Source organism: Mandrillus leucophaeus, unplaced genomic scaffold (assembly GCF_000951045.1).
Source record: "Mandrillus leucophaeus isolate KB7577 unplaced genomic scaffold, Mleu.le_1.0 Scaffold253, whole genome shotgun sequence".
Classification (NCBI taxonomy): Eukaryota; Metazoa; Chordata; class Mammalia; order Primates; family Cercopithecidae; genus Mandrillus; species Mandrillus leucophaeus.
In genome coordinates, this window is record NW_012102621.1 from 3,016,085 (window position 1) to 3,038,261 (window position 22,177).

Here is a 22,177-nt window from a genome sequence, read left to right on the forward strand (position 1 = left end):
GGAATCCTGAGCAGCACCATTATTCTAATCCATCCACACATGCACTCATCACATGTTGAGTGTCTATTGCATGCCACGTACAGGTGTTAATGAAAAAGCCCGGCCCCTCCCAACCGGGTCTCAGGCTCCCCCTCACCTTCAGCTGTTTGACCTTCTCTTTTCAGCATCTGGACAGCTCCTACATATTTCTTCAGCTGGACTTTGAGCACCTCGTTCTCTCTGCAAGTACAAGAATGTTAAAATATATATATTTAAAAAGTGACAATGTGGACCCACAGGAGGGGGCAGGGGTGGGTGGTGAATCTGTGCAAAGAAAAGCACAATTTGCATCTTATAAATGTTAATCTATTCTCATGGTTTCGAGATCATCATGGGAGAAGGCTGTGTTACCACAGGTATGTTTGCAGAATACCTTCAAGAACTGTCCTTTCATGAGACAGATAAGCACCAATTGGTTCCAGTGTCCACAAATCCAGAACACAGACACAGGCTGTGCTTAGGCTGTTTGAAGCTACCCATCTATCAGGTGCCTATTCAGTGTCAGGAACTCTAGTCTTCTCTCCATTTACAGAAGCATGTACTGACTAATGTGCATTCACCCTGGGGAATGTTCTTAATATTTTTATCAACTGTGACATGTATTAAACACTTATTATTTGTCAGGAGTCATGTCAAGTGTTTGTACAGAATCTCCTTGAATCCTTCCAAGGCACTAACACAACCCTCATTTTACAGATAAGGAGGCTGAGGCATAAAGAGAAGCACTTGGATCAAGTCCACATCCACCCCCATGTAAGATTACACTAAGGAACACAGAACCCAGGGTATGACAGGACCCCACCTGCTGAACTCACTCCCCAGGTACACTGGCTGACAACGGAACGTGAGGACCAAGGGGGAAAATCTGCCATTTGTTGAGTATTTAGACTTTACATATGTCTCTTTGAACCAAGCATGCATCCATTCATTCATTCATCCATCCGTCATTCAGCAGAAAGATGCTTCATTCAGTAGAAAAATGCACAGTGGCCTGCAGTAATCTCATTTTACAGGAGAAGAGTTGGACAAGTAAGGTTTCTGACCAAGGTCACCAGGAAAACTCACTAGTAAGATCTGAACCCAGGTTTCCCTGCCCTCAAGGCCCACAAGGACTCTTCACCATCTCCTCTGAGATTCAGACTTGGTGTCTGACCAGCTCTACCAGAGGGAGCTGCCTCTTGCACATTTTCTATTTCTGCCCCCACCCCCTACACCTCAGGCCTTGAGCCTAAGTGCCTTTAAATGTGCTAAAGTACTTTTTCTTTCCTTGCAATGAAAAGAGCTGAAGACTAGGTTTTTTCTGTGATTATAAAAATAAAAAATGCTCATTGCAAAATAATCAGAATACATTTAAGAAGAAAAGCAAAAACATGCTAAGACCCCAACATCTTGAAATAAACTCCATTAACATTTTTAAATCCATCCTATTATTTCTCTAGGTGCACACACACATCCTAAACAATTTTAGGGGGATGAAACATCCTTCACAATGCTTTAATTTTTGTGTGAATGTTTGAAGGCTTTTTTCCCCTGTTTACTGTTCCACTCAACACTTCCCCATGGTAATCAATGGCAAAAACCTAGTATATACCTTTCAGGCCTTCCTCGATGCTCTGACAATCACTACAACCCAATACACTCAGAGTCTCTATGACAGGGTAGTATAAATGTTTCTGAGATTGGGACGTCTCATTTAATAACGCACCACAGTAAGCCTCTCACTCAGTCTATTTACGGATGGAAATACCACCCACTGCTATAGATACGCCAAACACTGACTTAGTTGAAAAACTTGAGACTGCTCATCCCTGGTGCTGAGTGTCTGTTTTCAATGCATCTGACTACATCCCAGCCCACGACAACAGCACTTTCTTTGTATTTTGCTTCTCTGTGCTGTATTGTGGCAGAAAAAAAACATCAAGATCAAACTCAGACACTACTGTAGACTTAGGCATCACCTGAGAACTTGACGTTCGTCTCCGAAGCTCTGGAGAAAGAAAACCACAAGGGAGTCCCTTAGTTATCCCCTCGTCCCAGACAAAGCCTGTCATGGATGCCTCCACAGGTATCTGTACTTTCTCCATCTGTGACATGAGTTGCAAATGTTTGAAACGAAACAACAAGTCCTTAAAATGTTTGTGGGAGAGAAAATCTTCCCTGATGGGGATTGTACAGGATGTTTTTTGTTTTGTTTTGTTTTTGAGATGGAGTCTCACTCTGTCGCCCAGGCTGGACTGCAGTGGCATGATCTCGGCTCACTGCAACCTTAGCCTCCCGGGTTCAAGCAATTCTCCTGCCTCAGCCTCCCGAGTAGGTGGGACTACAGGCACACACCACCATGACCGGCTAATTTTTGTATTTTTAGTAGAGATGGGGTTTCACCATGTTGGCCAGGCTCTTCTCAAACTCCTGACCTTAAGTGATCCGCCCGCCGCAGCCTCCACAAGTGCTGGGATTACAGGTGTGAGCCACTGTGCCCAGTCTGTAGAGTATGTTTTCTAGGATTCCTATAGCCAGAATCTCATTGCTCAGCCCAGCCTATTCCTAATCTCCACATGTGAATTCAAGTCACATATCTTAAAGCCAGGGAAAGAAAGGCATTTACACACATTTCTAAATAGTAGTTCATGGAAGAACATTTTCCAAGAGGCCCCATGACCAACAGAACTCATATCAGTGCTTGGAGGTCAGGGCTCCTTCCATTTGCTGCCAGCTGTCAGGCCAATCCTCCACTTCCCTGTTCATCTTCAGCTCTGGGGCCAGCACTAAAATGTTTCAGATAGCTGCTTTTCTTCTGGTCTGAAAAAATCTTTTAATACTCTGTTCAGATTCCATCTAAAATCACACCTGGCTGGGTGCGGTGGCTCACATCTGTAATTCCAGCACTCTGGGAGGCCGAGGCAGGGGTATCATCTGAGGCTAAGAGTTTGAGATCAGCCTGGTCAACATGGTGAAATCCTGTCTCTACTGAAAATACAAAAATTAGCTGGGCGTGGTGGCAGGCGCCTATAGTCCCAGCTACTCAGGAAGCTGAGGCAGAAGAATCACTTGAACCTGGGAGGTGGAGGTTGCCATAAGCCGAGATCATGCCACTGCACTCCAGCCTCGCGACAGAGCAAGACTCCGTCTCAAAAGAAAAAAAGAAAAGAAAACAAAGTGTTGCCAATGTGGAGTGTGGCAGAGTTGGACATCTGAGATGTTTGCACCTTCCTTGAAATCCCTCCTTGCTAGCTATGAAGTGAGAAGCAGCACAGCACCAAAACTCCCTTATAGGTAAAAGGTGTGCCTCATTCCCAGAGATCCATACATGTATAGTGGGAAATATGCTTTTCAATCTGCAACATATGAGCACCTGCCTCTGAGTAGGGCACTTAATATTCGAGGTGTGGAAGACATGCTCACATTTTACCTACACAGTAACCCTACAAAACAGGTTATTATTGCTGCCATTTTTCCTTTTTTTTTTTTTTTTTTTTTTTTTTTTGAGACGGAGTCTCGCTCTGTTGCCCAGGCTGGAGTGCAGTGGCATGATCTCGGCTCACTGCAAGCTCCACCTCCCGGGTTCACGCCATTCTCCTGCCTGAGCCTCCCGAGTAGCTGGGACTACAGGGGCCGCCACCACGCCCGGCTCATTTTTTGTATTTTCTAGTAGAGACGGGGTTTCACTGTGTTAGCCAGGATGGTCTTGATCTCCTGACCTCGTGATCCGCCCGTCTCGGCCTCCCAAAGTGCTGGGATTACAGGCTTGAGCCACCGTGCCCGGCACTGCCATTTTTCTTACTGCCTTCTGAAGACCAGGAGTGGTGGCTCATGCCACCCGCCTGGGAAGGCCAAGGCAGGCCCATCACTTGAGCCCAGGACACTAGCCTGGGCAACATGGTGAAACCCCATCTCTACAAAAGATACAAAGATTAGCTGGGTGTGGTGGCATGCACCTGCAGTCCCATCTACTTGGGAGGCTGAGGTGGGAGGATCGTTTGAGCATGGGAGGTGGAGGTTGCAGTGAACAAAGACCCAGCCTGAGTGACAGAGTAAGACCTTGTCTCAAAAAAAAAAAAGGAGGAAAGAAACTGAGGCTCAACGAGGCTAAATGAACTATCCAAAAACTGACAACCAGCAAAGGCAGAGCCACAGTCCACTTCAGCCTCTCCATGTCTATGTCCCTCTCCTCTCTGCCACGTATTTGGTGTCTAATTAGATCACCAGCAACACATCATGAGGTTGGTTTTACTGTGCCCATTTTGCAGATGGGAAATTTGAGGCCCAGAGGGTCTAACACACACTCCAACCTGGGATTTAAACCCATATCCTTTAACTTCAAAGTCTCCTGTTACATCATATATGTTTAGAGAATTAAGTGAACAGGGCAACACTGAAAACGTAAGGCCTAGAAAAATTCCATGAGAAAACGTGTGCTCATCAGCACAGGTCTACAGAATCTCTTGGGTGGCTGCGACTACTGTGCAGATGTGAACAGGATCCTCCTGACCAGCTAGCTTTGCTAAGAGAGGCTAAGGAACTTTCCTCAAGTTATGGAGCTCAAGCTTCTGCTGCCAACCCCCTTAGGCATCTCATAAATGTAAGCAGTTGGTCACAGGTGAGCTTTAGGAAGTGTGAATTAACAGCCTTAAGAACTGTAACCTTCTGACCCAGCAACTCCACTTCTAAGAAACTGTATTCAGAAAAGAAAGAGAAGTCTCAAAACCATATGCATGAGGATGCTTTGAATATAAAAGAAACTGGCTGCAAATTAATTGTCTGACAATGTAGGAGTAGGTGGAAAAGTTATGGTGCATGCTCCTATAATGGGATGCTATAGGATTGTCAAGGCTATGATAAATATGTATGTTTATCCCCAGGGACAAATATTATATATATACTCACACTGATATGCCATTAACTGAATGCAACAGAGTATATTTACTCTAACCCCTTATATCTATTTAGATGGATATATTTGCACTGGAAATGTATAGACCACAATGTTAACAGTGCTCATTTCTAGATGATAAAATTAATTGGAAATTTTTCTTTAATTTTTCAACAATGCACTTTACTACAGCACTTTTTAAAATGTAGTAAGAGGTTAGAAATACTCACCCCCAGGCCAGGTGCAGTGGCTCACGCCTGTAATCCCAGCACTTTGGGAGACCGAGGTGGGTGGATCACCTGAGGTCGGGAGTTTGAGACCAGCCTGGCCAACATGGTGAAACCCCAACTCTACTAAAAATACAAAAATGAGCTGGGCCTGGTGGTGCACGCCTGTAATCCCAGCTGCTTGGGAAGCTGAGGCACAAGAATCACTTGAACCTGGAAGGCGGAGGTTGCACTGAGCCAAGATCACACCACTGCACTCCAGCCTAGGAGACAAAGTGAGATTCCTTCTCAAAAAAAAACAAACAAAACAAAACAAAAAAAAAACTACCAAATCCTACAGTAACATCACACCTAATAATGCCAATAATGAAAGGCTGAATATTTGCCCCCAAAGACCGAGAATGAGTCAAGCAATTCTTCCCTCAGCACTCCTATTCAGCACAGTAGGTTCTAGTTGGTGAAATAAGGCCCTCCCCATCCAAAAAACATACAGGTTAGAAAGGAAGGACTAAAACTTTTCCTCTTCACAAGTGACATGACCGTCTGCAAAGGAAATCCCAAGAACTGATAAAAATGGTCATAGAATAACCGAGTTTTTCAAGGTCACAGAACACAGGGTCAAATGTAAACATTAACTGTATTTCTATACACTACCAATGAACAATCAGAAAGCAAATTACTTTTAAAAAGAATCATTTATGAAAGCTCCAAGAGATGAAATACATTCATATAAATCTAACAAAATGTATCCAGGATCTGCATGCTGAAAACTACAAAATACTAACAAAATAATCAAAGAAGAGCTAAATACCTGGATACACCAGGTTCATGGCTTAGAAGACTCAAAAGAATTAAGATGTCAGTTATCCCCACATTGATCTATAAATTTAATGAAAGGCCAATCAAAATCCCAGCAGGATTTTTTATAGATATAGACCAGCCAATTATAACATTCATATGGAAAGACAAAGAAACTAAAATAGCCAAAATCATTTCTGAAAAAGCAGCACAAAGCAGGAAGACTCACACTGCCCAATTTTAGAATTTCCTGTAAAGCTACAGCTCTCAAGCCAATGTCATACAGGCAAAATGACAGACACGCACCAACAAGACAGACCGAAGAATCAGAGAATAAACCCATACGCACACAGTCAAGGAATGTGACGAAGGTAGGAAGGCGCTTCTGGGGAAAGGACAGTCTTTTCCACACATGATTTTGAATAACAAGACATTCAGACGCAAAAAAAAAAAAAAAAAAAATTCAACCAATACTCACAACTTATACAAATATTAATTAAAATTGGACCACAAAGAAATGTAATTTAAAACTATGAAAGGTTTAGAAGAAAATGTCAGAGAAAATCATACCTAACCTGAGTTAGACAAGGAAGAGTTCTTAGATATAATACTAAGAGCATGACCCAGAGTAAAAAAAGAGTTTAACTGGATTTGCTTTGTGAAAGACTTTTATTTTTATTTATTTATTTATTTATTTGAAGACAGAATTTCACTCCTGTTGCCCAGACTGGAGTGCAGTGGCACAATCTCGGCTCACTGCAACCTTCACCTCCTGGGTTCAAGTGATTCTCCTGTCTCAGCCTCTCAAGTAACTGGGATTACCAGCACCCACCACCAGGTCCAGCTAATTTTTTTATTTTCAATAGAGATGGGGTTTTGCCATGTTGATCAGGCTGGTCTCAAACTCCTGTAATGGAATGTACGTAACGGAATACTTACTCATCAATACAAAGGATGCACTATTGACACATGCAACAACTTGAATGAAACTCCAAAAACATTATGCTAAATGTTTTGGGCGCAGTGGCACATGCCTATAATCACGGCACTTAGGGCGGCTGAGGCAGGAGGATCACCTGAGCCTAGGAGTTTGAGATTAGCCTGGGCAATAGAGCAAGACCACATCTCTATAAAAAATTTTTTTAGGGCGGGCACATTGGCTTATGCCTGTAATCCCAGCACTTTGGGAGGCCGAGGCAGCTGGATCACCTTAGGTTAGGAGCTCAAGAGCAGCCCGGCCAACATGGTGAAACCCCGCCTCCACTAAAAATACAAAAATTAGCTGCGCATGGTGGCAGGCGCCTGTAATCCCAGCTACTTGGGAGCTTAAGGCAGGAAAATCGCTTGAACCCGGGAGGCAGAGGTTGCAGTGAGCCGAGATCGTGCCATTGCACTCCAGCCCGGGTGAAAGTGAGACTTTGTCTCAATAAATAAATAAATAAATAAATAAATAAAATTAATTTAAAAATTAGCTGGACATGGTGGCATGTGTCTATAGTCCCAGCTTCTCCAGAGGCTGAGGCAGGAGGATCACTTGAGTACAGGAGTTGCAGGCTGCAGTGAGCTATGATCGCACCATTGCACTCCAGCCTGGGCAACAGAGCAAGACTGCAATTCACAAAAAAATAAATTAAAAAGGTGTTAAGCAGGGGAATGCAGACATGCTATGTGGAAAAGGCAAATGGAGTCAGGGGTGGAAATAGAAGAAGATGGAAGACAGGAGGCCATTACAGTCATCCAGGCAAGAAACAATGGTAGCCAGAACTGAGAGGACCGAAGTGGTAGCCGTGGAGATGGAGACAAGTATTCAAATATTCGCCTGCCCAATTCCAGAAAGCCTTGCCAACTCCCTCCCACTCCCAGCCCCAAACAGGCCTGCTGGCTACCCTGCAGATTTCTTTAAAAGCATGGGAACGAAAGCAAATCACTGAGTAGGTGGCAAGTACCTCTCAAACAGCTTCCAATGACTGCAATAATTAATGTTTGTAAGTCAAAGCAATTATGCCTGCCCCAATGTCAGAGTAAACAACCAGCAACCCCAGACAGCACTACTCAAAGGAAAATTACTCACAACAAAACTAACGAACCTGTTAAGTACATTTGGTAATTCTCAGGCATGAAAACACCACACTAAGATATACCTATGGGAATTATACTCTCCCTAGACGCAAAAAAGCATGGTTCGAGGGGACCTCATGTCTACTGTCCAGCAGGTACTGAGTAGGCATCGACCATAACCACACCCAACTACAAGAAGAACGTGGCCCAGTGGCCAGGCTATCCAAGACCATGAGGACTACCACAAAATAGGTACCAATAAAAGGCAGGAAGGGAGGCATAAACTGCCTGGCTTTGTGATGCTTACAGCCACTCCTAAATCTTCAAAGGTCAAGTTCACTGCAAAATAAGAGTCAATGTTGAAAAACCAATTTTCCCGAACTGTACATATTCCTGTTAGTCTCTTCTGACCCCAACTCCAACCCCGCCATCTTTTCTAAGGCATGAGAACTCCTTTAGCCTGTTGCTGCACTGAGCCTAACATGCATTCTTGCACTGCCCTTTACAGAACACGTTTGCCCTCCCACACTCGAGTAACTGTCACCATGAAAATGATGCTAGTTTTTGTCCAGCACTGAGTGGGGGAGGAGAGAAGGGTAGAGGGGTAAGCAAAGCTTTTTAGATGCCTGCAGACTGAGATACCTACAGAGGAGGTAAGTCATGTTCCTGGCAAGAGAAGCTGATGAGTGGCAGAGCTGGGATTCACACTCAGACAGTGCAACTCCAGGGTGAAAACCGGACCAGTCCTCTACACCAGGGGTCCTCCATCACTGTGGCTGTCAGAAACCGGGCCGCACAGCCAGAGGTGACTGAGCAGTGACCAAGGGTGAGCAAGCAGTGAGCAAGCATTACCACCTCAGCTCTCCCTCCTGTCAGACCAGCGGCAGCCTTACATTCTCATGGGAGCACGAACCCTACCGCAAACTGGACATGCAAGATCTAGGTTGCACACTCCCTATGAAAATCTAATGTCTGATGATCTGAGGTGGAACCATTTTATTCCAAAACCATTCCACCACACCGTCCCCATGAAAAAATTGTCTTCCATGAAACCAGTCCCTGGTGCCAAAAAGGTTGGGGACCGCTGCTCTACACCATTTTTGTGAAACAATCAATCCTAAGAGGGCTTTAGGAATAACCCAGTCACCCAGCACCTCTGACACTGAGGGGATCAGGGCAAGAGGGAAAGCAAAAGATACCTTCCAGATTATCTTCCCCCAGCGTCATCTTGGAAAGGCGGCTCCCAGTTTCTACCCAGGCTGCTGCCCCGCTACCCAATACACCGGGCTCTCTAAGCTAGACCCAACTCCCTCCCCTCCTCTTGCAGTTGTCAGGGCTCCCAGAGTAGCTGAGACATTCACCTAATATAGCCCCCCACCTCCACTCTGGGATTTGGTCAATCATAGCTCTTCCCTGTTGCCCATACCAGCCAAGCTCTTTCTACCATGTTTGTCTTTGCTAAGGTTGATCTGATTCTCTATCTGTAACTCTCCCATCTGCCCCAGGTCCCTGGTGAACAGCTACAAATTTTGCAAGTGTCTCCTCAAAGGCCCTCTTCTCTCTGAAGTCCTTCCTGCCAACCTTGCCTCCACCACATGGAGCTTGTGACAGCTCCTTCCTCTGCCCCCAGCATATTCTAGACAAGCTTCTCTCTTAACAAGTTTCATACTTTATTTTTTATTTATTTATTTATTTTTTGAGACGGAGTCTCACTCTGTCACCCAGACTGGAGTGCAGTGGCGCGATCTCAGCTCACTGCAAACTCCATCTCCCGGGTTCACGCCATTCTCCTGCCTCAACCTCCCGAGTAGCTGGGACTACAGGCACCTGCCACCACGCCCGGCTAACTTATTTATTCATTCATTTATTTTGCATTGTTAGTAGAGATGGGGTTTCACCATGTTAGCCAGGATGGTCTTGATCTCCTGAGCTCATGATCCACCCGCCTCGGCCTCCCAGTGCTGGGATTACAGGCGTGAGCCACCATGCATGGCCAAGTCTCACACTTTAATACCCCTGGCCTGTGCTCATCTTCCCCTATCTAGAGTATGACATCGTTGAGGACAGTGGCCGTGCCTTATTTCTCTCTGTACCATGAAATATTGCCCTTGTCCATAAGGAAATGGAGGCTCAGTGTGGTTAGTGACCTGCCAAGGTCAATCAGGAGTGGAAGTGGAATTGACATCGGGGCAACTCCAAAGCCTCTACCTGCCGGCGCTAGGCCAGGGTCCTTCCAGATGTGGTCAGACGATGGACGATCTCTATAATGAAGGGAGCAGAGGAGCTTCTCCAGAAAGCAAACCCTGCCTGCCTTTCCATTCCCAAGCAATTCAGCCCAAAGCTATTAGACGTTAGTTAACTTACAAGGGGGTGGATCAATAATTAAATATATTACAGACAACTGGAGCCAGGTTTCTTGTTATTGGAGAAGAGAATAACAAATACATCAAGTAAGAAAGCGAGAAGTCAATGGGGATGTTGGACTGGGATTGAAGATATCAGTGCGAACTCACAGGCCCATTTCAAAAGGACACAGAAGCCAGCTCATAAGAGTTCGCACTGATAAATGGGATGGATGGGACAGATTCAGCTTATAATCCATTACTATCACTGTTTTGACGCTTGGATGCTCTGAGACAATCCAGGTATCAAAACAGTGATAGTAATGGATTATACGCTGAATAAAATAGAAACTGATGAATCCAAAATTAATTAATGGAAAATTTAATGCATAATAGGATATTTAGAGGTCAAAAATCTCCCCACAAAATATGTATTAATTGCAAAGGGGAAGCTCCACAGTGAAGGAGCATAACAGACATCATTTTAATCAGAGGATCAAAGTTAACATCAGGAATGGAACAAACACAAATGAAAGCCATGCACCACCTGCCAGGATGCACTAAAGAGATGCATCCCCTCTGTAACATTCCTACAGATGCACAAACTCAATCTCATCAGAAGGAAACATCAAGCGAACCAAAGGCACGGATATTCTGCACAATAAACTGGCCTATCATCTTCAAGAATGTCAAGGTCATGAAAGTCAAGAAAAGAGACAACTGTTCTAGAGCGAAGAGACATGAAAATTACATGCAATGTGTCACTGTGGACTCAATCATTTTGCAAGAAAAGACACTGCTGGGACTACTGGTTAAAGTTGAGCATAATGTAAAGATGAGACAGCAGAAATGTGTCGATGTTAATTTTCTAATTCTGATTGTTATATTGCTATTACAAAGGAGAATGTTTTGCTTGTGAAACACATTAATAGATTCAGGGGTGAAAAATTAAAAAGTAAAAAGCAGATTCCCAGGCCCCTCTCTGTAATCACCCTCTAGGGGTGAAGCCTGGAATCTGTATTTTGGCAAGCCTCCAGGACACTTCCGGGCCACTCTGGCACCTGGGAACCACTCCCTGCCATATGCCCTCCTGCCATATCACATTCATAACAATTACTGCTCATAATCCTGTTCAGAAAACAGTGGTACCTCCCACGTACAAGAAGTCTGGGTAACTTCCCCTTTCCTTCGAGTTTTTTCTAATAAGACAGGGCAAGGGCTGCCAGGGGACTCAAATACCAGGATATCTGCATTCCTCCTTGGGCTGTTCTCTGGATGAAGCTGTGTGGCATCTCATCTCTGCCAGCTGGAGGGGGTGGAGAATGGAGCTGTAAAAAGCTTGTCTGATTTTTAGTGCTCTCTCCCCCGTTACCATCATTGCACTATTTATTTTATAAACCCCATCTCATTAGCCACCTGGTAAATCCCACTCAGAATGGCACACTGGCCCCTGCATTGCACATCCAGAGCCAGAGAAACAGCCCAAACAAGCCATCACTCAAGAAGGTAATTAATTACAGATGACACACACCCAAAATATCCTCAGTGCAATGGAAAAATCACAGGGTTCCAAACTTAATAGCCGGAATCATACTTGTCAGTCCCTCACTCAAAACTTACATAAGTTACTCCCCAGGCACAAAGAAGGCAGCTCACTTCAGCCCTTTGTGCCATGAAAAAATGTTTGCTTGGAGGTCAGACAGCCCTGATGGGAATGCTTGCTCTGCCTCTGTGTGACCTTGGGCAAGTCGCTTAACCTCTCTGAGCCCTAGTTCAGCATGTATAAAATGGGATGATGAAAGTACCTACCTTCAGAAACTACAGAGAGAATTAAAATAAGTATGTGTGTATATAAATACGTGTAAAGTGTCTGGCATATGGTAAGTATTAAATAAATGTTAGCACTTATTAATTCATTGTCATCATCATCATTACCCATAAATTGCAAACCAGGGCTCTAGTGTCATTATATTCCAAATCAAGGAGGCCTGTTTTCTCCTAGGGAGTGAGGACTAGGGAAACACTTGGAATAATGCTGAAATTATCACCTGGACATATTTCCAGGTCAGGCATCAAATGACTGAGTCCTCTTCCCCAGCTCATCCCTAGCTAACTCCTAGGGCATGGTGGATTCAACTTCACCCCTTCAGAAAATAATTATCCGATTTCCCTCAGCTGCATCAGGTCCCTCGAGGGATGTGGCATTTCCCAAAATAACGGGAAGGTGAGGGAGCCTCTCACGGACTGAACTGGGCTTCCATGGAAGCCAGTGTGGAATACCCTAAGGTGCCGCCAATGTGACCTCTCACCTTTTGGAGGAGTGAACGCAGGAGTACCACTGCATGGAGAGGTAAGTAAACACAAGTCTGGCAACCCAAATAAACACCCTCAAAAAAAGGGGGCTGGAGGCGGAGAATAGGCAAGAGAAACTACTATGAAATAGAAAATTGTTTCCCGACAGGCCCCAAGAAGAATACGGAGCAGCAGATGGAGAGAACACAACTGGGAACCTATCCCGCATTTTTTTTTTTTTTTAACAGAGTCTCGCTCTGTCACCTCGGCTGAAGTGCAATGGCGCGCTCTCGGCTCACAGCAACCTCCGCCTCCTTGGTTCAAACGATTCTCCTGCCTCAGCCTCCCAAGTAGCTGGGATTACACGCATGCACACTCGGCTAATTTTGTAGTTTTACTAGAGACAGTTTCGCCACGTTGGCCAGCCTGAAACTCCTGGCCTCAGGCGATCTACCCGCCTTGGCCTCCCAAAGTGCTGGGATTCCAGGCATGAGCCACTGCGCCCGGCTCTATAACAGATCTTTCAGAGTCCCAGGCATAGAGGGGCAGGGCAGGTAACAGAAGATTGAAGCATGCCAGGGGACACACACAGGGGCATCTTGTGAGTGGTGGCGGCCACGGCAAAGTAAAGAATGTGTGCCCATTGTCCAGGACTCGAAACCAGGCAGATGGGAATATGGCCCTGTGTGGCCAGATCTTCCAACTCTTCAAGAGCAGCTGGAAGTCCAGATTCCTCTGGGACCCATCAGGTCTTGAACCAGTGATTGACTCATTTTTCAAACATCTCACGTGCCAAACAAAACACAGCTGGGAGCCACCGTCGGCCCCAGCCACGGAGTGCTGCATCGCTCTCGACTTTGACCTCTTGGCATTGAGTTTTGCCATCTGTGAGACCAGAAGTCTACTTGCTATAGTGTCTCTTTATTAGGCCAAAAGGAGGTGGATTAAAAGCCTTGAGTTCCTGTCAAAAACACATATTCTGAATCTAATCATGAGGAAACAGCTGACAGACCCAAATTGAGGGACGTTCTACCAAACAACTGGCCAGAAGAGGGACCCCAAAAAAAAGTCAAGGTCATGAAAGACAAAGAAGCTGTGGAGGGATTCCAGATTAAAGAGACAGGACCCTTCGGTACAATGCCTGATCCTGGACCAGATCCGAGCTCAGTCAGAGACTAGCCATGAAAGGTGGAATCGGCCCCATTGATGAAATAGGAATACAGACTAAACATCACATCATAATACTACACCGGTATTTCATCTCTTGCGTTTTATCATCACACTGCAGTCATGTAAGAAGGAATCCTTGTTCTTAGCAAATTATATACTTGAGTATTTAGGGGCAAATGGTCATGATGTTTGCAACTAATTCTTAAATGGATCAGGAAAAACGTTCGTATGGATACACACAGATATAAATACAGATAAATCTATCTCAAACAGAGCAAAATATTAACAACTAGTCACTCTGCAGGAAGAGCACACATGGGAGTTCTTTTTTTGTTCCTGCAATTATTGAGCAAATCTCAGATTACTTCAAAATAAAGATTTTTTAAAAAAGAAATTCCTCTAGAAATGAAAAGTTCCCAACAACAAATATACATACATATATATATATACACACACACACACACACACACACACACACGTATATGGATTTATAATAATGGCCCACGCAGTAAGGGTTAAAAGGGTTAACTGAATAGCTCATAACTGCTACTATAAAGCCAAGAAAATTTGTTTGGTCAATATAAATAGAGCATATTAAATATTAAATAGTATCTGGGAATAACAAACCCCATCTACTATTATTACTTTGATAAATACTGGGGTTTTGAGGGGTGCAGTTCACCTGTCTCCTCCATGACAATTCCAGCAGAGGCACTGACAGAACCTAGGAAACACTTTGAGTGACATTTGGGAACAAGGAGGTACAATCGCTATTATCTTGCAACTTGCATCTGACCTCAAAGGAGTCCCTTTCCTATAGTGCAGAGGCATGGCATCTGGGGATTGCAACTGTGCAGTTGTTGTTCCCAATAACGGCTGGAGGGTGAGATGTCCTGCATCTGAATACCAAGCTGAAAACTCAATTTGGCTCTTGCACAAGTCACAATAGTCTCGTCAAATCTCGGCCTCTTGAGACTACAGGCAGAAACACGGACTGCGAATGCAGCAAGGATAAAAACATAACAACAGAATACAACGATGCAGGCCACGTAGCAGACAGAGAGAGAGAGAAAGGTGGTTGAAGGAAGCAGATCATCACCACGTACCCAACAGGAGAACCACACCCCACTGGCCTGGCTGACTGAAACACATGTTTGCAGGACAAGCAGGAGGAAGACAGACAGGAAAGAGGGAAAGAAGGTGGTTTTTAAATTTGGTGCAAATAATTAAAAATCAGAACATTTCCCTTAAAGATCTAGGTTTCTCTTGAAAAAGCCAAGTGTCCGACCAAAGGGGCCTGGGCACCCTCAGAGCAACCGGGGCTGGTACTAAGGACCTGACGCCCCTTTAGACCAGCCAAGTACTCTCCAGTTCCCCCAAAGATTCCCCGCCACTCCCTAGTCTCTCACATGTGGCTGATTTATTCACTTCCGTTATCTACCTGGCCCCTGTAGGAATTCCAGTTTGAGACCCCCTACTGCATATGAACTCTGGGAGTCCTACAAATTCCACAGGCAGCTGTGGACTGGGAATTTCAAAGCAAGGTATAAAAATTAGGTGACCGCAGGATTCTAAGTCCAGGTTCATACAAACAGCCTTTCCTGTGGCAGCTGATGGTTTGGCAACCACAGCAAAACTGCCACTGGCACCCTCAAACACACACTTGCCCTTGACACAAACCAGTCCCAAAGGATCTAGCCAAATAAACCACATTTCTGAGGAAACACAATGATTTTCCCCTTGACAGCTAATGCCTGCAAGAGTTGATACAGCAAAAGGAAAACAAGACTCCCTCAAGCTGTCTGACACTGCTGCTAGTCTACGCTTGAGTAAAACATGTTTCTGCTGTGTTCCATTCCAGCCCATGCCTTGGGGATGAATTATGGAAGAACTACAGAAAGCACTTCTAGGGACTGTCTGTTCTCTGGCCTCCAGGCTCCCAGCTCAAAACTCAAGAGAGCCAAGACAATGTACCTGGAAGCCTCTTAAGACAGCTCTTTACAGGTCAGTGCCCAAGCGTGAAAGGATTCTGTGGTTTCCAGGAAGCTAACAAGGCACAGGGAGTTTGAAGACCCTGAGGGAACTGGATGCCATTTGTTTACAAGGTAAATCGGAACTCTTGGGAATCAGGCTACCAGCAGGAGGCTCTAGGAGATCTGAACCTCTATTGATTTTGTTTGTAACAAGGCTGTTCCTCAGCCATGACCTCCTGAAAACCAACAACTCTGGGCCTGCCTAGTTTCTACAGCCCAACATTCAGCACAGTGCCTGGCATGCAATTCAGCCTCAAGGACCGTGTGATGACATCCAAACTGAAGCTAACATACAAACCTTGTTTGGATCCTGATTTGGGAGGAAATGGCTATAAAAGACACTTTAGGAACAATTAGGGAACTGTGAATATGAACCGTATGTTAGATACTGTGGAATTACTGTCCTTTTTCTCCAGCAGAATACTGTTACACAAAAGGAGTTCCGATCCAGACCCCAAGAGGGAGTTCTCGGATCTTACGCAAGAACAAACTTAGGGTGAGTTCATAAAGTGAAAGCAAGTGTATTAAGAAAGTAAAGGAATGAAAGAATGGCTCCTCCATAGACAGAGCAGCCCCGAGGGCTGCTGGTAGCCCATTGTCATGGTTATTTCTTGATAACATGCTAAACACAGGGTGAGTATCCCCTTTTAGACCATACAGGGTGACTTCTTGATATTGTCATGGCATTTGTAAACTGTCATGGCACTGGTGGACTGTCACATAGCAGTGAGGATGACCAGAGGTGACTCTCATTGCCATCTTGGTTTTGGTGGGATTCAGCCAGTTTCTTTACTGCAAACTGTTCTATCAGCAAGGTCTTTATGACCTGTATCTTGTACCGACCTCCTATCTCATCCAGTGACTTAGAATGCCTTAACCATCTGGGAATGCAGTCGAGTAGTTTCAGCCTCATTCTATGCAGCCCCTATTCAAGATGGAGTTGCTCTGGTTCAAATGCCTCTGACATTACTATAGGGTAATGCAGGAGAATGTCCTTGTTCTTAGGAGAGAAGTCAGAAGAGTTCAGGGAAAAAGAATCATAATGTTTCAAACAACTTTCACATCACTTAGAAAAAGTATATTTACATACACACATACATATCTATACACAGTATGCATCTCTGTATGTTTGTGTTTATTCATTTCTTTACTTAGAAAAACAGAAATGTGCAAAAAAAGTTGGTAAATCTAGGTGGAGGGTACGTATATCCAAGTTTATAGTACCAGGACTTTTCAGCAGGTTTGAAATTTTTCAAAATAAAAAGGAAATTTAAAAACAAACAAACAAAAAACAAGTATTTGGCTAGGTGCCATGGCTCATACCTGTAATCTCAGCACTTTGGGAGGCTAAGGCAGGAGGATCGCTTGAGCCCAGGAGTTCAAGACCAGCCTGAGCAACATAGGGAGACTCCACCTCTAAAAAATAATTTAAAAATTAGCCCAGTGTGGTGGCACACGCCTGCACTCCCAGCTACTTGGGAGTCTGAGGCAGGAGGACTGCTTGGTCCTAGGAGGCTGTGGCTGCAGTGAGCTATGATCTATTGCACTCCAACCTGGCTGACCCTGTCTCTACCCCTACCCAGAAAAAAAGAAAAAAATAAATGTTTGATGAATAAATAAATCCATATGCAAGGCCCATAATGTCCTTTTTTTTTTTTTTTTTTTTTCGAGACAGAGTCTCGCTCTGTCGCCCAGGCTGGAGTGCAATGGTGCAATCTCAGGTCACTGTAACTTCCGCCTCCCAGGTTCAAGCAAGTCTCCTGCCTCAGCCTTCTGAGTAGCTGGAATTACAGGTGCGCACCACCACACCTGGCTAATTTTTTTTTTGCATTTTTAGTAGAGATGGAGTTTCACCATGTTGATCAGGCTGGTCTCGAACTCCTGACCTCAAGTGATCCACCTGCCTCGGCCTCCCGAAGTGCTGGGATTACAGGTGTGAACCACTGCACCAGGCCTCACGATGACATTTCTATGTCCCATTGAGGGTAAACAGATGAAACTCAGGCTAGGGGTAACTGGTTGGGGGTGGTGTGGAGCTCCTGCCACCTCAGTACTATCCTGAGTGCTGAAGGAATCACTATCTCAGCCCTCCCAAGAGCCAACTGCAGCATCCTAGCTGGGAAGCTCTGCTCTGAATGAGCAAGCGTTAGCAGCCATCAGAGTAATTACTTTTGTGAAGCAGAATGAGCTCTAATCCACTGTAATCAATTGGCCTATTACCAGCTGCCTGTTTACCTTCAATTTCACCCTTGCTGGCAGCTTCCTTCCTTTGTGCTTTGTCTGGTGGGATTATTATTAAAGGGGGATTTATTAGTATTATTTTAAATGCCTGTTTAGAAAGAGATTCTAGAAAGACGACAGTGACAGCAGCATAATTTTTTAATCTCTCAAAATCCCCATTAAAAAAACTAGGCCGGGTACAGTGGCGCACACCTGTTATCCCAGCACTTTGGGAGGCCAAAGCAGGCAGGTCACCTGAGGTCAGGAGTTCAAGACCAGTCTGATCAACATGGCAAAACCCCTTCTCCACTAAAAATACAAAAAAATTAGCAGGGCATGGTGGCACATGCCTGTAGTCCTAGCTACTTAGGATGGTGAGGCAGGAGAATCGCTTGAACCCCAGAGACACAGGGTGCAGTCAGCCGAGAGCCCCCCGCAAATCACCAACAGGTGCTCCCTGGAAGGAAAGTGAAAGGAAAAGAAATCTTGGGGCCTCCAAATCATTAAGCTAAAGGGAAAAGTCAAGCTGGGAACTGCTTAGGGCCAACCTGCCTCCCATTCTATTCAAAGTCACCCCTCTATTCACTGAGCTGAACGCAGATCTGATTGCCTTCTTTGGAGAGGCTAATCAGAAACTCAAAAGAATGCAACCATTTGTCTCTTACCTAGGAACCTGGAAGCCCCACTTCGAGCTGTCCCGCCTTCCAGACTGAACCAATGTTCATCTCACATATGTTGATTGATGTCTCGTGTCTCCCTAAAATGTATAAAACCCAACTGCGCTCTGACCACCTCGGACACGTGTCATTAGGTCCTCCTAAGGCTGTGTCATGGGCGCGAACCCTCAACCTTAGCAAAATAAACTTTCTAAATTAACTGAGGCCTGTCTCAGATATTCCGGGTTCATAAAAGCATGGTGGGCCACACTGAGAAGTGCAGTAAAGCCAGGAGATTTTTCCTCTCCCCTAGCAGATGAGCGCAAGGAGATCCATAGTAACCCAGGCCCACCTCCACCGACCTCCCAAAGTGCTAGGATTACAGGAGTAAGCGACTGTGCCTGGCCCTCACATGCCAATAGTTTCATCTATTCTCAGCAACCATATTGTTGTAGTAGTGTTATTCGAAAACTTTATAGATATCTACACACAGGAATATATATATACTCACACATAGACACACAAACATAATTTTAAAATACCTCATCATTTCATCACAATTTCCCAAACACAGTATTATACGGTTATTTATTTACACTCTTTTATATATTTAACCCACATACAAAGCATCTCAGGGATACATGCGATAATACACTTGGAATGATCCATAATAACTCATTTGCTTTCTGGCACAATATAGACATAATAGCCTCAGAAAAAATAACACACTATTACGATCAGAGCAGGAACTCCAGAGAAGCCCATGTGTCATCTAGTGAAATATGCTCCTTCCAAGTCACACCTGCACAACTGTACAGAGAAAAGAAAATACTACTCAAGTCAGAAAACTATACACACTGTCTGATACTCTGGATGCTGAAGACAGGCAATCACCACTAAGAGCATCGCCCATGCACGATAATGGAGAGGCCTGGGCCATACCCTGGAAGGTCCTGTTTTGACTCATCTCTGATCTCCTGAACAAAAAGTCAGAAGGCCTATCAAGCAAGTTTCCCAATTGTTGGGGGTTCCGTGTTTTTTCCAGGACCGTGATGGAACATTCAGGACATCTGGCCCCTTGTGTCCCGGGTTGACTCAACAGATGACGAAAGCCAGGCTGGTTTTGTGAAATCTGGGGACATCTGGGTGCCGTCCTGACCGAGGGTTGCATTCCATGGAACAGACAGCAATACGTCTCTAGCATCACACTCCAATGAGCATGACTTAAACCTCCCACCTCTTCTGGCTGCTAACAGTTTACATGCCTCTCCCGGCACCGGCGCCCTTCCAACATAACAGCCACCCCCAGATCATAGCAAATGGAACATGAGCAAGGGAGCCCAGAGGAACCCATCAACCCCTGCCCCAGGCCCTGCAACCATGAGATGCTGATCCTGCCAGGGTCCCTGTGCGTCTTGTCCCACTGAGCCTGCAGCATCTGTAACCTCCAGCCTGGCATTTCCTACCCTGGCTCCCTCCCCCATGCCCAGTGACTACTGATCATATGAAAACTAAGATGACACAGAGCCTTCACCCACAACGCCCGACACAGTGAGGACAACGAGACCAAGTAGACTATGGGTTATCACTAGCCAGCTAACCATCTCTGCACAATAGCTGGAGAAAAGCTAGACAAAAAACAGATTCCAAAAAACTATCACCTCTAGGTACACAGTATTCTCCCAACAAGAACCTAAGCTCCGTGAGGGCAGGGGAAATTTCATCTGATTGTCAGACTACTGTCTCCCCAGTGTTGAGACCAGCACCCTGCCCACAGCAGGCACTTGGCAAATACTGACTGATTGAAGGTAAGACAGTTACAGACAAAGCACCAGATACAGAATTCATTCACTCATTTTAAAAGACTGGAAAAAAATAATTGTATCCTGTTAATATAAAAAAACCACTGAACTGCATAGGTGGGTGGGTAAATTGTAAGAGATGTAAATCCCATCTGAATACAGCTATTAAAAAATTAACAGTAATTAAGCATCTATTATATACCAGGCATTGAGACAAGCACTGCAGCTGTGAGAGAATATGACAAGGTCTGCTTGTGAAGATGATAGGTGTAACTTTCATTAAGACCTACACAGATAAATACGCACACATAGGGAGAAAGACCACAGGAGGGTCATGACGACCTAGTCACATCTTGATAATTAAAATGGAGCCATAAAAATCATGTAACTGGCATCACATACAAGAATGTTAATGATCCAGCCCAATTTCACTCTCCTCCTCCTACTCTACAGCTAAGTAAACTGAGGCTATGAGTAGGAAAGCAGCTAGACACACCCGACAGAAAAGTAAAACTGAGATAAAAATCACCCATAAGGCAGGAAGATTGCTAGAGGCCAGAAGCAGGAGGCTACAGTGAGCTATGATTGTGTCATTGCACTCCAGCCTGGGCAACAGAACAAGACCCTGTCTTAAAAAAAAAAAAAAAACACGTTATCAGGGGACACACTGGCAAAGAGAAGACTGTGTAAGGACTAGTGGTAAAAGGCAGCCATCTACAAATCAAGGAGAGAGGCCTCAGGAGAAACCAACTCTGCCAACACCTCGATCTTAGACTTGCAGCTTCCAGAACTGTGAGAAAAACATTTCTGTGGTTTCAACTGCCCAGTTTGCGGCATTTTGTTATGGCAGCCCGGGCAGACTGATAGACATTAGTGATGTCTCTTCTCCCAGCTTTTGACAGGTGCAGGTTCAAATCTTGGCTCTGCTGCTTAGCAGCTCCAGTCTTTAGACAACCTGATAACCCTTCTGTGCCCCAGTTTCCATTTATGTGAAATGGGAATAGTGAATGTTCCAGAAACTCTATCTAGTCAGTCCTCAGTATCTGTGCATTTTATATCTGTAGATTCAACCAACTGTGGTTGAAAATATTCAGGAAGAACATACAAAATATCAGTACAAAAATAGAAAACAACACAAATAAAAATCCAAAATAGTATACCAATTATTTATATAGCATTTGCATTATATTGGGTATTATAAGTAATCTAGAGATGATTTAAAGTCTACCAGACGATGTGTTTAGGCTATTTACAAATACTGTGCCATTTCATATAAGGGACTTGAGCACCCTTGGATTGTAGTATCCGAGGTGGGTCCTGGAGCCAATACCCCATGATACCAAAGTATGTGTCCGTGTGTTGTTTTAGTGTGAATTGTGAAGGATATTGGCTACATCTGAGTGTTGCTATCAAATGTTGATTCTCCTTTGTTCTCAGTGATTTAAATTTGACAACGTGGGGATACACATTTCACTATGTTTATGACTGAGGCAGTGTGGTGTGGGGGAAAATTTGCAGGTCCTGGGGTCGGGCTGTTCAGGGTTTTTTTTGTTGCTGTTTTTTGTTTGGTTTTTTGTTTTTTTGTTTTTTTGAGATGAAGTCTTGTTCTGTCACCCAAGCTAGAGTGCAGTGGCGTGATCTCGGCTCACTGGAAGCTCTGCTTCCCAGAT

The 22,177-nt window shown here is 44.6% G+C and overlaps 1 protein-coding gene across 1 annotated transcript in view; it reads right to left on the bottom strand.

The window, feature by feature from the left end:
* Positions 1-22,177, bottom strand: part of SNX29 (sorting nexin 29) — a gene marked incomplete at its 5' end in the record, with an annotated part of 600,769 nt that overhangs the window by 383,826 nt on the left and 194,766 nt on the right. The window contains one exon of the mRNA XM_011983676.1: positions 137-219. Coding sequence (XP_011839066.1) covers positions 137-219 — 83 coding nt within the window. The remainder of the gene's footprint in view (positions 1-136; positions 220-22,177) is intronic.